The sequence below is a fragment of the Gopherus flavomarginatus genome, chromosome 6 (assembly GCF_025201925.1).
Source record: "Gopherus flavomarginatus isolate rGopFla2 chromosome 6, rGopFla2.mat.asm, whole genome shotgun sequence".
Classification (NCBI taxonomy): domain Eukaryota; kingdom Metazoa; phylum Chordata; order Testudines; family Testudinidae; genus Gopherus; species Gopherus flavomarginatus.
In genome coordinates, this window is record NC_066622.1 from 63,325,457 (window position 1) to 63,342,435 (window position 16,979).

The 16,979-nt window shown below is 53.8% G+C and overlaps 1 protein-coding gene across 6 annotated transcripts in view; it reads right to left on the reverse strand.

Moving 5' to 3' along the window:
* Window positions 1-16,979, reverse strand: part of RNF123 (ring finger protein 123) — a 144,752-nt gene that overhangs the window by 5,867 nt on the left and 121,906 nt on the right. For 5 of the 6 annotated variants that reach the window (XM_050959986.1, XM_050959987.1, XM_050959988.1 and 2 more), the window contains one exon: window positions 5,612-5,754. In XM_050959986.1, the coding sequence (XP_050815943.1) occupies window positions 5,612-5,754 (143 nt within the window). Of the gene's footprint in view, window positions 1-5,611; window positions 5,755-16,979 lie in introns of those variants that run through there. The other variant, XM_050959990.1, reaches the window with a different exon arrangement.

Sequence of the window (16,979 nt, forward strand, 5' to 3'; positions counted from 1 at the left end):
TCAGAAACATTGTTTTCTTCATCCACTTGTTCAGCCTTTTGAGGTTGAGAATGGCGCTGATACCCACCATGTGCTTCTCCACGATGAAGATGATGGAGTACAACCCAGCAAACCTTTTTCTGAGGAAACAGTCTCTGTCATGCCAATATCCAGAAGATGAGATATTTCATTCTGGATCAAATTGTTTTTTACAGGGTTGTTGAAACTAGGTGATTGGATGAAGAATGGATGGGGTGGAGCCCACAGTTTGAGGGACTATCCCTGGTTCACTATCACCCTGATTAACTTCTCTGTGGTTAAAGAAAACCATTCTTGTAGAAAATGGGCAATTCTGCCCCCCTCACTTCTCTCTGGGGCGGAGGCCTACGTAATCTTTGTCATAAATTGGATTTTGGGGGAATCGTAGAATATCAGGGTTGGAAGGGACCTCAGGAGGTCATCTAGTCCAACCCCCTGCTCAAAGCAGGACCAATCCCCAACTAAATCATTCCAGCCAGGGCTTTGTCAAGCCTGACCTTAAAAACCTCTAAGGAAGGAGATTCCACCACCTCCCTAGGTAACCCATTCCAGTGCTTCACCACCCTCCTAGTGAAAAAGTGTTTCCTAATATCCAACCTAAACCTCCCCCACTTCAACTTGAGACCATTACTCCTTGTTCTGTCATCTGTTACCACTGAGAACAATCTACATCAGTGGTCCCCAACGTGGTGCCCATGGGCACCATGCGCCTGCCGGGGCATTTATGTGTGCCCGCCTAGTTCCCAGCAGAGGAGAGAAGCCGCAGCCCTGCACCTGCGGGGGACAGAGAACTCAGGCTGCAGGTGCAGTGTTCTCTGTTCCCGGCAGGTGCGGGGCCTGCCTAGCGCCCCGCAGGGGATAGAAGGCGCAGCCCGTGTCTGCCAGGGACAGAGAGCTCTGGGGCTGCAGGCGTTCTCGGTTCCCGGCAGGCGCAGGACCTGCCTAGTGCCCAGCAGGAGAGAGAATCCGGGCCCCCGCGCCTGCTGGGGACAGAGTACTCTGGGGCTGCGGGCACCGGTGTTCTCTGTCCTCGCGGCTTCTCTCCAGTTTCTTTCTGGATTCATATATTATGTAATATTAACTATGATGTTTTTTGGTATTATTTAATGTACAAATACAAAATAAGCCTTGAAAAATTGTTGGGGCCTACCACACTCTTCTGAAAACATGAATGTGCTACTGGTCACAAAAAGGTTGGGGACCACTGGTCTAGATCCATCCTCTTTGGAACCCCCTTTCAGGTAATTGAAAGCAGCTATCAAATCCCCTCTCATTCTCTTCTGCAGACTAAACAATCCCAGTTCCCTCAGCCTCTCCTTGTAGGTCATGTGCTCCAGCCCCCTAATCATTTTTATTGCCCTCCGCTGGACTCTTTCCAATTTTTCCACATCTTTCTTGTAGTGTGGGGCCCAAAACTGGACACAGTATTCCAGATGAGGCCTCACCAATGTCAAATAGAGGGGAATGATCACATCCCTCGATCTGCTGGCAATACCCCTGCTTATACAGCCTAAAATGCCATTAGCCTTCTTGGCAACAAGGGCACACTGTTGACTCATATCCAGCTTCTCGTCCACTGTAACATCTAGGTCCTTTTCTGCAGAACTGCTTCCTAGCCATTTGGTCCCTAGTCTGCAACAGTGAATGGGATTCTTCCATCCTAAGTTGAGCTGAGGTCCCTCTGGACTTTCCCCCTGGACTTTGACCCTACTGTTTTCCCTTGGGGAACCTGCTGTCCCTTTGCAGGTACCTCTGTGAGGACAAGTAGCAAAAGGCCAGACTTCCACCTTAATTAAATTGGCTCGTTAGTACTGACCCCCGACTTGGTAAGGCAACTCCCATCTTTTCATATGCTGTGTATTTATACCATTCTACTGTATTTTCCACTCCATGCATCTGATGAAGTGGTTTTTAGCCCATGAAAGCTTATGCCCAAATACATTTGTTAGTCTTTCAGGTGCCACAAGGACTCCTCGTTGTTTTTGCTGATACAGACTAACATGGCTACCACTCTGAAACCTGATGCTACAGACACATTAATTAAAATGGAGCCAAAGTCAGGGTGATCTCTCTCCTTAAGGGCTTTGTGATCTCCAACTCAGGAGAGATGCTCTTGCAACGCAGGCAGCTGCTCCCAGGGATGCTCAGAAAGCGGCAGAGGAGATTTCAAAGTTTTGTTTGAGAATGGCCTCCATCTTCTTATCTGTGAAGTCCATAGGGTAGAACTCCCCTTCTGAGGGCTAACCGTATCCCTTGAGAGAGACACTACAGCAGCGTCAGCCTTTGGTATCTCAGCATTGGAGCCCTTTGGGTCTGGAAGGTTATGGAGCCTGACATCGCTCTTGTTAACATGCTGGCCCTTACTTGGGGAGGGTTTTGAGGGAAGAATTGACTCCGAGGCTTGCTCTCAGGAGCCTGCTGAGGTTGTGTTTGAATCGTGCGGATAACCTTGCTGCACATGGTTTGACATTTCTCCAGGAGAAAAAGCCTTTGCTGAGTTTTCCACTGGCCTGTTTGGAGTCAGCGCCAGACAGCTCGCCTTCTGCAGGGGAGCGGGGTGGGGGGAATTGGAGGACTCAGACCTCCTGGATTTTGTGTGCCTTTTCTTCCCCTTTCAGATTTTTTCATTTTTTTGCAAACTTTGGGAGCATAGAAACTCTGCTGCAGCTTTGGGGAGGCCACCTACAGCTTGTCTTCTTTAGGGCCTGGAGCCCTCTCAAGAGGTCTGGCTCTTGGCCGTGCCTGTAAGGGACAGAGGAGCCAGCAGGGAAACACTGCAGCCGAGGCTCAGGGAGGGTTAAAACCTTGAGGGGTTAGCCACCCACGTAGGAGCAATGCCCAGGAGGGAGAACTCTGCTCCTCACTGCCCAAAGAACAAGGCAGAAAAGTTAAAATAGAAGGAGTAAGGACAGGAGCAAAAGGAACAGCCACTGTCTGCTGCCACAGAGGCAGAGAATGCGGCAGCAAGTGGGAACATGGGGGGCGTCACCAGAGGGTGTGGTGCCAAAATGCTGATCCACCTCTGTGCACTGCAGAGAGATGAGAGCAGCCAAGATGTCCAGAGCCGGGGGAGATGCTGGCCTGCAGAACAGCGCTCCACAGCACCCAGTCACTGTGCTAGAAACAGTGCCACAGGGAGGGGAGCAGAGCCTGAGCACAAAGCGTTCACTACGCAGAGGGGCTTGGGCAGGGCATGCCCACAGGTACTGGGATCCAAATGGTGAGTGACTGATCCAAGCACAGCGTGCTCTGAGACATGTTCTGGGAAACTAATTAGCAGCACATACCTGTGCATAAGGAGAGATGCCCAGGGCCATGCATGAGCACATGCCACCTGGCCACTGCATCTCCAGCACACTTTCCCTCTGCAGCACTAGGAGACAATACCTAGCACTGCCAGGCAGAGCTCAGTGAACACTCCCACACTAAGGGGACCCATGCCAGCTGCAGCCTACAGGGCCTTACTAGACACTGGCATGGGGGAGGCTGTTCCCAGCCCCTGGCTCTGAGAGCTGCACTAACGTGCAAGTGGCCAGCTATCCAAGGCCATCTCCACTTACTGGGCAGTGACCCACAGGCTGAGTGCCCACCCTGCTGTGGCACTAGGAGATCACTGTGGACTCTCAGCTGTAATGAGACCAGTGCTCAGCAAGCTGAGGCAGAAAGCAGCAACAGCGGCATCCTGAAGACCAACAGAGCCAACCCCAGGCCAGCCAGCTGGTCTCCACTTGAAGCAGGGCCAGACCCTTTCCCATGGGGCAGGGACTCCTGTCTCAGCAGTGGTGGGAAGCTCCAGCCTACTGCCTGCTCCCAAGATGCGTGCCTGCCCAGAGGGACCAGCAGTCCAGGCAGGGCAGGTGCTCAGAGCAGCTCTGCTGGCAGAGTGGGGATTCTAGCTGCTTCCTGGCACGCCCCCCTTCTCCCTTGCAGCACAGTGCTGTGGCACAGCCTTACTGCCTGGAGCAAAGGGGACAGCACAGCCTTTTCTTTTCCCAGTGGGCACCACAGCACCTGGGCTCTGAGCCATCCTCAGCTGGGCCACCTGGAGCTCCAGTCAGAGGTCACCATGACTGCCCAGTGCCTCCTATGACTAGGGGGGGGGGATTTTCTGTCATATTTTTATGAAGCCTATGCATGCCTCAGTTTCCCTCTTATTTTGCAAGTCTGCCCGGTGTGGGATGGGGGAGGGGATTGTTTGCTCTCGGGCAAGCTGAAGGAATGGTATGAATGGCACCTAGCTGTCTGAGCTGGAAAAAACTTGGCTTGAGGCCAACCCCATATCAAGGGCAAATCTCAGAAGACAAATGGCAAAGCCAGTCCCCCAGGACACAGACACCTATTGACCAGCAGCCTGGAGGGAGGTGGATTCCCCTCCTCAGGCCCCAGCCCGAGCACAAAGGCCGGGAGGTGTGAGGTCGGGGGATAGGAGCTGACTGCTGGAAGGAATTGGGGCGCTTGCCTGGGAACTGATCAAGGAGTCAGACAGAGACACAGAGCCTGAACCATGGGGTTCACGACAGCATGGCTGGGCCCGGGCTGTCCAGATGGGACCTGGGCTGGGCATTAGCCGTCAGTTCCCTGGGCTCCCCTCAGACTCCCTGATTCTGTATCCAGGTGATTAGTAAATGGTCCCTTGGCTAGGAACAGACTGCTGGTGTTGTTGCAGATACTCTGGAGCACTGCACCCTGGAGGGAATAGTTCAAGCCTCCGGCAGGGGTCTGGTTGTGCTGGACTCGCTGTAGGGAGCCACCCAGAGAACCAGAGATCGCTGGTGCTGATGACCCAGGCATGGAGGCCATGGGCCTGTCCCAGTGGAACTATGTGGGGCCTGGCACACTAGAGGGGACATTCCCAGGAGACTGATGACAGGCCACAGGGCATAGACCAAGCCCTGTGACTCCATGACACCTCCATCCTGCCAGGACCAACAGGACTGCTGAGACATGCCTTTAGTGCCCTGGGAGCTGGCACTTCTCTCAGTGCCAGGGGAATGAAGCAAAATGGAGGGATGACAGAGAAGGCTGGAGAGGCTTTGGGCATGGCCAGGGTGTGGGCCTTGATCCTGGGGTAGGACAGGGCAGTTGGCAAAGACACTCTCTCTCTCTCTCTCCTCTCTTGCCAGAAGGTGCCTGGGAAAAGCAGAATCCGAGGGGGAGCTCTGTGCTGGGGCCCAGGTGTACCCACATTGCTCCCTGGCATCCAGCTCTGCCTCAGCTCACTGTCCTGCCCTGAGGTGTGCACACAGTGCAATGAGCTCCAGTCCCCTGCAGCACCCACAGCGCTCACTAAGCCCATGGAGGAGCAGTGTCCTTCATGGCCCATCCCCTGCTGGCTACAGGCAGCCGCAGGAATCTCTCCCTGCCAAATCAAATCAAGTCTCTTACACAAATGGGGAGAATACCCAGATGGAAAAACCAACCCCGTGTTGCTTCCCAGGGTGGGGGAGGGCCTGGCCCACCTCACCCCCAAGCATGGCCCAGGGCGCCAGTCTGCCTCGGAGGAGGACAGAGCTTCAGTGCCCAGAGCCGGCCCAGCCAGATGCCCCAAGTGGACAACCCCATGGCCCTCGCCTGGTGCGGTGCAGACACTTACAGGTGTGCAGGGAAAAATGTCTCTTGTCTGCAGAGGGAGGCGTGGCTGCCAGCGCTGATGGCTCTGCATGGCCCAGCAGGTACTGGATGGAGCGGAGCTGGAAGCAGGGGTCTGCCAGGAGCACAGCTGTCGCCCGCTTGGCCCTGCAAACAAACACACAAGATCAGGCCTCTATGCCCCATGGAGAGCAAGGGCAGGTTGCTTGGAATCAAATCGCAGCAGCCAGCTGCTTCTTAGACTCCAGGGAAGAGTAGCGCTGACCTGGAGCCCTGCACCACAGGTCATTAGCCAGGGCTGACCCTCCCACCCATACCACTGGGACCAGACTTCTGATGGGTGAGGACTATGTGACAGCACTGGTTTGCCATGGCACCTCCAGAACCCCAGAGCAACCGACAGCCTGGCTGATCCTGCCAGGTGCTTGACCACCTTGGCTAGACACTGCCAGCAGCAGAGCTCTCAGTTCCAGGAGCCAACAGCGCCTCATGCAACCCATAGGTCAGGGAGCCAGGCAGGAGGGGACAGCCTGTGAAGGACTAGCCAAATCACCCCAGCACACTAGATAAAGGCTCCCTGCTCAGATAGAAAGGGCTGCAGGCTCTTTGGAAGGACCCGATCAAATGCTGGCTGGAGGAAAGAGTAATTGCAGACAAGGAATCAGGTCCCTTGGAACCCACCGGGGGCAGCCCTGCCCTATTGCACAGGTGGCTGAGCCCCAGATCTGTTGCTGGCTCCAGACACTGCTTCACACTGACTCTAGCAGAGGTCAGGGCAGTGCAAGGTGCTAAGCTCCCAGGGCCCAGTGAACAGTCTGGGGAGCAGATGTTGTTCAGCGGGTGGAAGGGGCAGTTCCTTCTCCACTGCAGATCCACAGCGGAGGGGAAGGAGGGTGGATTTGGAGTACAGGTAGGGATCATACATCTTGAAAAACCTCCAGTTACAGGTAAGTAACCTCCCCTCTTTCGAGTGTTGGTCCCTACTGTATACCACTGAGGGGGAGTAACAAGCAGTATGCAGGTAGGAGGAAGGTGTGAGGAAGAAGACAAAACTGTGAAACAGAGGGCCGCTGCACTGAACGAGGCGTCTGTCACAGAATCATGCACTAGAGCATAGTGAGAAGAAAAGGTGGGAACCACACTCCACGTGGCCGCCTTATAGGTATCTGTGAGGGGGATCGTCATGGAGTGCAGCAGCAGCTCTCAGGGAATGGGTCTCTACCCTGCCTGCTGAGAACTGTCCTGCAAATTGATAGAGCATACTGCATCCTGAGACCCACTTTGAGAGTCTCTTGGGAGAGACGGCCTGCTCTTTAATTCTCTGCTAAGGCAACAAATACTCTGAGAGACTTCCGGAATGGCTTTGTCATTTGCCGGTAAATGGTCAGGGCCCTACATCGAGGGAATGGAGTCGTCGTTCTGCACTGGAGGCATCCGGTTTGGGGAAGAAAACAGGCAGGTGTATGGATTGGTTGAGGTGGAAACGGGAAACAATCTTTGGTAGGAACTTCAGATGCAAGTGCAGGGAGACCTTGTCCTTATGGAATGTGGACACCATAGCCCCAGTTCACCACCCTCCTCGCTAAAGTCATGGAGACGAGGAAAGCGACCTTCATAGAGAGGTGAGACAGCAGGAGGCCAGAGGTTCGAAGAAAGAGTTCATTAACAGGTTGAGGTCCCACTAGGGAGCAACTGGCTGAATGGGCAGGTATTTACATAAAAGGCCCTTTCAGATCGGGCAGTCAAGGGATAGGTAAATATTGAATGCCCCTCCACTGGCTGGTGGAAAGTGCTAATGGCTGCTGCATGCACCCTGCTGGAATTGAGAGCGAGACCCAAGATCTTTAAATAGAGGAAATAGTCTAAGAGCATCAGGATGCCCATGGCTTCGGGGGCAAGGCATTGTTCTTGTGCCCTGGAAGTGAAATGGGCCCATTTAGCCTGATAGGAGTATCTCACAGACTCCTTCTGGAGGAGGAAGTCTTATACTAGGAATGAGCATTCTTGTATTAACAGAGGTGTCTATCCAAAAACCAAGCTGTCAGGTGGAAGTCTGCGGATTGGGGTGCCTGAGTCTGCCACTGTATTGTGCTAGCAGTTCCAGAAACACCTGGACCAGGAGTGGAGAATGTTTCGATGTGGAGAAGACCAAATTTACAGGGCCAGAACGGAGCAATCAGAATGACTGTCACTCTCTCCAGCTGGAGTTTGTGGAGGATGCAGAGTAAGAGTGGGAAGGGGGAAATGGCATAGTTCAGCTGGTCTGACCAATCAACGACTGGAGTGTCGCCCAGTGAGTAGGCGACAAGTCGCCTTCTTGAGCAATATTGGGTGCTCTTGGTGTTGGTGTGGGATGCAAAGAGGTCCCTGATTGTCATCTCCCAAATATGTCCGCAATTACCATGTCACGCAACTCCCATTCATGGCTGGTTGCAAAGTTCCTGCTGAGAGCATCAGCAATCACATTCTGGGTGCCAGACAGGTAGGCTGCCAACAAAAGGATATGGTGTGAGATGGTACACCTATGGAAATGGTGTACCATTTACATACACAGCACTGGGGATCTCGTGCTCCCTTGTTTATGTAGTATACTGTGGTGGTGTTGTCCAACATGATGAGGACATGATAACAGATAGCTGGTGAGAACACATGGCATACTTTGCGCACCACCCAAAGTTCCAGTATGTTTATGTGCATCTTGGCCTCTTGCATGGTCCAGGTGCCTTGTATCATGTGATCTCCCCCATGTGAACATCCCAGCTTGTGAGGATGGAAAGAAGGGCATCCCAGAGCAGACTTATAGTGGGTCTGTCCACCATCAAAGTGAAGAGGTGACCTCCCGTGGAAAGCTGAGTATGATGTCCAGGATTTGTTGCATAGGGGAATAGACTCTTTGCAGCCATAGTTGTGGACAGCAAAGTCACAGACGAGCAAAAGGTGTGATGTATGTGCATGCCACCATGTGCCCTAGGTGGGAAAGGCAGGTCCTGGCTGAGACTGAAGGGTTGTCAGTCACCAGGGCAATCTGGTCCAGTAGGCTCTGGAACCTGTCCCTTGGCAGATATGCACATGTGGAAGTGACATTGATGCATGCTCCTATGAATTCCAGGGCTTGTGTAGGGTGCAAAGTTGATTTTTCAATATTGACGCTCACTCCTAGAGAGGAGAGGAGTAGAAGAAGCTGGGACGTCAATTTTCAAGCTTCCTCTTTGGACTGCCCTGCCAGCAGTCAGTCGTCCAGGTAGGCGAAGACAAGGACTCCTTGATTTCAGTCTTGATGCAGCAGATGAGCTGCTACCACAGAGAAAATCTTTGTGAAGACTTGTGGGGCAGTGGTAAGTCCAGGAGTGTCACGGAGTCATCGGGGTGATTCTCTGTAACTATTCCATATGAAGCCAGTCAGGACTGTGGGGGACCCTCCTCTCTCTGACCATACTGTCTCCAGGCAAGAAGCTTACACAGCTTCAATCTTCCTGGGTCTGACCTCTGAGCATTTCAGCATCCCCTTCCACACCGTGCACTTCCCGCAACGAGTCCACCTGGGCGAGGCTCCCTGGGAAGCCAGAGGGCCCTGCATGCCAACTCCGCAGTCAGACATGACTCTCAGATAGCCGGTAAAACAAAGGTTCATTAGTTGACAGGAACATAGCGTATGACAGAACTTGTTAGCACAGAAATCAGTGACTTTCAGCCAAGTCCATCTTGGGGGAGGGGAGCCCAGAGCCAGGGTTCTGGCCCTCTCCATGCCCCAAGCCGGCTGAAACTGACTCATTTCCAGCTGCCTGGCCCCTGCCCTCCCTGTTGCTCCTCCTCTGGCCTTTGTCTCACTTCCTGGGCCAAAAGTCACCCGGTCGCATCCCCCTCCTGGGTCTCAGGTTTTGAAGGGGTGGCCATGGCATCCATGCAGGCAGCTGGAGCAGTCCCCACAAAAGTCACACACCCTTATTCCCACAACCTAGACATTGGTGCAATACACAGGGAAACTGAGGCATACACAGCATTCATGCAAAACAGTAAGACTCACACAGGCTCACATACAACATAGAAAGGGAAAATCCCCAGTACACCACAAGGAGTACCCTGTATTGGAAGTGTCAAGGCTCCACCTTGAACCTCAAGAACCGTCTGTGGGTCGTGTATATGTCAATATGGAAGTAGCCATCTTGCTTATTGAAAGCCTTTTTCTGGTGGGGGAATGATGGCTGCAAGCATGAACGTGGAATTTTGGCTTATGAATGGAATGGTTGAGGTGTTGGAGAGCCAAGATCTCTATCCCCCATTCTTTTTGGGTACCAGGAAATAGTTGGAGTAGAACCCTGTGCCATGGAAGGGTATAGGGACTGACTCCACAGCTCCTTTCTGCAGGAGGAAGTCCATCTCTAGGGTAAGAATGCTATCATGAGAGTGATTCCTGAGAAGGGATTGAGGCAGGGAACATGGAGTAGGTATCATCATGAACTCAATGGTAGAGCCATGTCAAATGACATCCAGCCCCCCTGGTCTGTTATCACTCTCCTTGCAGGCAGAACTGGAAACAACCCCCGAAAGGGGTGGTTGGCAAGAGCACTGGTGTACAGAGTGGTTGATGGTTCTCTAGTCGCACTCAGAAATATCAGTTTCATGATGACCGAGTGTGTTGTGCAGAGGTCTGCATCGTCAGAACAGGCGGATGGATTCTGTGGGTCTTAGGACATTTCTAAGGAGGTTCGTAGGTTCATTGGTTGGAGAAGTAGGGGGTTCTGTAGTGCTATGTAGGTGGCAGGCAATAACATTTTTGCTTTGGTGCCAATGTATATATGCCTAAGAATTGTAAGGAGGCTCTAGCATCTTTTCAGTGAGTATAAGGAATCATCCATCTTCTGGTTGAAGAGGTGTGATTCGTCAAAGGGGAGGTCCTCGATTGTATTCTGTAACTTTCTAGAGAAACCAGAGGAATGCAACCACGATTCCCTCCTCACGACAATTCCAGTCGCCAGTACTTGTGAGGAGATGTCCGCTGAATCAGCTGCAGCCTGGAGTATGGAGCTGGTGACCAACTTGCCTTCCTGTAAAACTGCTTGGAATCAGGAATGATTCTGCTGAGGTAACTTATCTTACCTCCGTCCATAGTTCATGAAGTCATATTTGGCCATCTGTGCCAATAGTCAGAGATCCGGAACTGTATCCAGCTAAGACGACCTTTCGACCCATAAGGGCCTGTCTCTTGCCTCCCTGTCTGCCAGGGTGGAGCATGAGTGTTGCTGCTTGTCCCACTCCGATGGGGCCTGGATCACCAAGGAGTTAGGTGGAGGGTGTGAAATAAAAAACTCAGATCCCTTGGTGGGGGGTAGTATCTCTTCTCAGCCCCCTTTGGAGTGGGAGTGCATGTGGCCAGGATATGCCACACTGTGCATGCCAGTTAAAGAATGGCATAATTGATCTGGAAGGCCACCTTTCACAGTACCAATGCATGCAGAATGTCTTGTAGCTGGTACTGGCTGTCCTGCACCTCTTCTAGTGTGATCTCAAGAGCACTGGCTATCCTCTGTAGTCACTCTTTAAATGGATTATAGTCATCTGGCGTCTGGGGATGGCAAAGGGAATCTCTCCACATCAGCTGGTACCAGGCTCATCAGTGCATCATCTAACCCAGGTTCCGAATGCCTATTCAAAGGGTGGGGAGGTGAAATAGGAGAATGCCCCCATGCTGAATGGGATGGTTCTGATGCCATGAGCTCCAATATAGCCAACCTGGTTGATCCTGCTGGTATTGTGTTGGTGCCCAACGAGCCGGGTACCAGTGGCTCCTGGGCTATAAAAGGAGGGAACTACCACAGTGCCAACACCCTCCAATAGTCAGGTCTCTGGAATGGAAGTGGTGGATCATGCTGAACGTCCAAATCTTGAGACCCAGAGGAACCGGACTCTTGTACAAATGGTGGTGCCAACGGAGCTAACAGAACAGGATGTGTTAAAGGGGTACAGCCAGCAGATGATTAGATCTAATGCAGGAGACGGGGCCCTCTGAGCAGGTGAGTGCACCAGAACACACGGAGACCTCACTCTTTCCAGGGCGAACAGATCATGAGGCCCAGGAGCACTTTCGAGTCTTCACAGAGTTAATGTTACCTGGTCCATGAATGGAACTGGGACTGGCAAAGGGGTCTGTCTCAGAACCGATGGTTCATGAGGCACTGGCAGAGCTGAAGCAGGAGGGGGCACATGGGTCCAGCAGATGGTGCAGACCCGGGAAATGGTGCAGCCTCTTGTCAGTCTTGTGAGCCTTGAAACGCATCACTCCTCCATAGCTGGAACTCGGAGACAGTGCGGAGTCTTCCTTGGATTTGGAAAAAGACTTACTGCCATGCTTATGCACATACTTCTGAGGCTTGTGGCTAGGTTCTGGCGCAAGGTCTGTAGCACTGGTACCAACAGAGCCGGACAGAGGCTCCACAGTAGAGGGAGTGCTCAGATTGTTCAGGCCAATGTACAGGGGCGTTTGCCAGCCAGAGACTGACTGTGGCCCCCTGGAGACCTCCATGAGGTGCTTCTTGAGGTGGAGAGCTCAGCCTTCCCACATAAGGGCAGGGAAGGAGAGGCAGATACTGCACCTGGATGTGGGTTAGGCTTCCCCCAAGCAGTACAGGCAGCGTTGGTGCTCATTGCTGATGGAAAATGAGCGAGGCAAGGAAGCACAGACTGAATCCCAACATCTTTGGCATAATCCATTTCCCAGACCTGTGTACTGGGGGGGAGAGGGGAGGAATTGTTTGGCAGGAAACCACCACAGCCATGTCCCAAGTCTAGGATGACCAGACATCCCACTTTCAAAGGGACGGTCTCATATTTAAGTCCTCCTGCAGGTGTCCTGACTTTCTTAAAAAACGAGCAAATTGTCCTGTATTTTCTGTCTCCTTCCCTCCTCTCCCAAAAAAAATCAGTACCAGCAGATCCTGATGCTGGCTGGATCCCTGCTCATCAGCCACCCACCCACCAGCAGTGAGTGGAGGAAATCCAGTGGCCAACGATGGAGGTGGGTGTGTGAGGCTGGTAGCAGGGCAAAGATGCAGCGCACAGGGCCAGCCATACCCCCTGCTGGTCAGTTAGCGCAGCCCTTTGCTGCATGACAACTCTCAGCCGGCAGGGCCCCGCCCCCTGCCCATTTCCAGACAGAACTGGTTGCGTGCTGCAGCAGCTAGTGAGTGTGGGAAGACACCAGGCGATGGCTAGTTATGTGTCGCCTCTGCTGCCCACCCATCAGCCCTTTACATGCTCCCCCTCTCACTGTCCTCTCTGTTTTGCCCCTTCGCCCCCCAAGCCCTGCTGCTCTGCCATATCTGCCCCGGCAGGGCACATCCCACTCCCAGCGCTGTGCTCACTGAGCACTCAGCTCACTGACAGCCTGACCGGCAGGTTCCTTTCTTCCCCCACTGCCTCTGGCTGGGCCAATGCCCCGGGAAAGCCCAAGACAATCTGGCCCAGGGTGCTGGCCAGGAGGAGCCATGCCCTGCATGTACCAAAGCCCCACACAGAGCTGGCACTGGGAAGCCTCTCCATCCCTCAACTAAGCTCTGGAGAGGGGGGTGGGGAGGAGGGCAAGGGGATAGAAAGATTTCCAGCCTGTTCACACCCCAACCCTGCAGGCTCCATAGCAGCTCCCAGGGAAGAGGCTTAGCACCCTCTTCACCTGCACCCTTCACCCTGTGTCCTGCCCCCAGGGAGCACAGGGCTGCTCTGTCCCCTAGGCATCCTCCCTGCCGAGTCCCCTCTCTGGCCTGGTTCACTGAAGTCCCTGCAGTCAGGTTCCCTGGGTCCTGGTGCACAACGCATCCTTAGGGCTTAACCCCTTCCTGCCCATACTGTAGCTGGAAGCAGCTGGATTACGTTGCCATCAGCAGCCTGGAGATGTTAGCTGCCTTTCGATACTATGTGGGCAGGAAGGGACAAGCTGCTTCCAACCACATGGGGGAGGTGCAGGGGAGGAGAGATGAGCTCTGCAAAGACATGGTCCAGATCATCCCACTCCCCAACCCCACCCCGCATCTGGAAGTAGCTTCAGTTCCTTCCCTCCTGTGCAGTGACAAAAGGCTGCTACTGGCCCCATTCGGGGGTGTGGGGTGGGGGGGAATGTGACCTTGAGTGCCCCCATGTGTTGCCTTGGGAAGAAGCAGTGCCAGGTACAAGGAGAGGCAGGTCCATCCTGGGGGCCCAGCCAGGCATGGAGGGCAGAAAGGCCAGACAGGTAGGGCTATGTGAGGGTACGTCTACACTACGGGATTATTCTGATTTTACATAAACCGGTTTTATAAAACAGATTGTATAAAGTCGAGTGCATGCGGCCACACTAAGCACATTAATTTGGCGGTGTGTGTCCATGGCCCGAGGCTAGCGTCGATTTCCGGAGCATTGCACGGTGGGTAGCTATTCCGTAGCTATCCCATAGTTCCCACAGTCTCCCCCGCCCCTTAGAATTTTGGGTTGAGAGCCCAGTGGCTGATGGGGCAAAAATCATTGTCGCGAGTGGTTCTGGGTAAATGTCGTCAGTCATTCCTTCCTCCGGGAAAGCAACAGCAGACAATCATTTTGCACCCTTTTTCCCTGGACTGCCCTGGCAGACGCTATAGCACGGCAACCATGGAGCCCGTTCAGCCTTTTTTTTTTTTTTTTTTTTTTTTTTTAAACAGTCACTGTATGTGTACTGGATGCTGCGGACAGAGGCGATACTCCAGCACCTACACAGCAGCATTCATTTGCTTTTGCATGATAGCAGAGACAGTTATCAGTTGTTCTGTACCATCTGCTGCCGGTGTAAACTGGCAATGAGATGATGGTTATCTGTCCTTCTGTACAGTCTGCTGCTATCATGGGTCCCCCTGGCTGAGATCGGGCGGGGGCACAAAGGCAAAACTGGGAATGACGCCCTGAGTCAATCCCTCCTTTATGGTTTCTAAAAATAGAGTCAGTCCTGCCTAGAATATGGAGCAAGTGTATTAGAGAACCAGTGTATCAGAGAGCACAGCTGTTCCGTGTCAGATCCTGCAGAAAAAGACGGTTACTCACCTTTGTAACTGTTGTTCTTCGAGATGTGTTGCTCACATCCATTCCAGTTAGGTGTGCGCGCCGCGCGTGCACGTTCGTCGGAAACTTTTTACCCTAGCAACTCCAGTGGGCCGGCAGGTCGCCCCCTGGAGTGGCGCCGCCATGGCGCCCAATATATATCCCTGCCGGCCCACCCGCTCCTCGGTTCCTTCTTGCCGGCTACTCCGACAGTGGGGAAGGAGGGCGGGTGTGGAATGGATGTGAGCAACACATCTCGAAGAACAACAGTTACAAAGGTGAGTAACCGTCTTTTCTTCTTCGAGTGATTGCTCACATCCATTCCAGTTAGGTGAATCCCAAGCCATACCTAGGCGGTGGGGTCGGAGTGAGAAGTCGCGGCATGGAGCACTGCAGTTCCGAAGGCCGCGTCGTCTCTTGACTGCTGGACCAGGGCGTAGTGGGAAGCAAAGGTGTGGACCGATGACCAGGTCGCTGCCCGACAGATTTCCTGGATGGGCACACGGGCGAGGAAAGCCAGCGACGACGCCTGCGCCCTGGTAGAATGCGCAGTCACACGGCCCGTAGGGACATGGGCCAAGTCATAGCAGGTCCTGATGCAGGACGTTACCCAAGAGGATAACCTCTGGGAGGAGATAGGAAGCCCTTTCATGCGGTCCGCTACTGCCACGAAAAGCTGGGGGGATTTGCGGAAGGGCTTGGTCCTCTCCACGTAGAACGCGAGAGCCCTACGGACATCAAGCGAGTGGAGCTGCTGCTCCCTGCCTGAGGAGTGAGGTTTCGGGAAAAAAACCGGGAGGAATATCTCTTGGTTGACGTGGAAGGCTGAGACCACCTTGGGGAGAAAAGCAGGGTGTGGTCTCAGCTGCACCTTGTCTTTGTGGAAGATCGTATATGGGGGGTCTACCACAAGAGCCCGGAGTTCCGACACCCTTCTAGCTGAGGTGATAGCTACTAGAAAGGCCGTCTTCCAAGAGAGGTAAAGCAGGGAGCAAGTAGCTAACGGCTCAAAGGGGGGCCCCATGAGCCGGGACAACACCAGGTTAAGATCCCAGGTTGGAGCAGGGGGACAGACGTTAGGGTATAAACGTTCCAGCCCCTTAAGGAATCTAGACACCGTCGGGTGAGAAAAAACAGAGCGACCATCCGCACCCGGGTGAAAGGTGGAGATAGCTGCCAGGTGGACTCGCAACGACGATATGGCCAGACCTTGCCCTTTGAGGGACCAAATGTAGTCTAAGATGTCGGCTACCGAAACTTCCAAAGGGCGGAGATTTCTCTCCACGCACCAACAGGAGAAGCGTTTCCATTTGGCCAAATATGTCGCTCTTGTGGACGGCTTCCTGCTGCCCAAGAGCACCTCCCTCACTGGCGTGGAACAGCGCAGCTCAGAGCCAGTCAGCCACGCAGGAGCCACGCCGCTAGGTGCAGCGACTGCAGGTCCGGGTGACAGAGGGTCCCGTGCTCCTGGGTAATCAGGTCCGGATGAAGGGGCAGGGGAACTGGGTCGGCTATGGTCAGGTCCAGCAGCATGGGGTACCAGTGCTGTCTGGGCCATGCCGGGGCTACCATGATCACGTGAGCCCTGTCCCTGCGCACCTTCAGAAGGACCCTGTGAACCAGAGGGAATGGGGGAAACGCATAGTACAGGTGGGTCGACCACTGGATGAGGAAGGCATCCGCTATCGACCCGGGCTCCCTGCCCTGAAAGGAGCAGAACGCTTGGCACTTCCTGTTCTCCTTGGACGCGAAGAGGTCCACCTGGGGATAACCCCACCTCCGGAAGATGGAGAGGGCGACGTCTGGGCGAAGGGACCACTCGTGTGACAGGAAGGATCTGCTCAATCGATCCGCCAGCGTGTTCCGTACTCCGGGGAGGAAGGAAGCCATGAGGTGAATGGAGTGGGCTACACAAAAGTCCCAGAGTCGTATCGCCTCGTGGCACAGGGAGGAGGATCTGGTGCCGCCCTGCTTGTTGATATAATACATGGTCGTCGTGTTGTCGGTGAACACCGCGACACAGCGACCCTGAAGCTGATGACAGAACGTTTGACAAGCAAGACGGACCGCTCTCAACTCCCGCATGTTGATGTGTAGCCCCACCTCCTCCTGGGACCACAGGCCCTGTGTCCTCAGGGTCCCTAGGTGGGCCCCCCAGCCGAGATCCGAGGCATCCGTTGTTAGGGACACCGAGGGCTGAGGTGGGTGGAAGGGGAGACCCGCACATAACACTGACTGGTCTAGCCACCAGCCGAGGGAATCTAATACCCTCTGGGGGATTGTGATTAACATATCTAGTGGCTGTCTTGTCGGCCTGTAATGACTGATGAGCCACA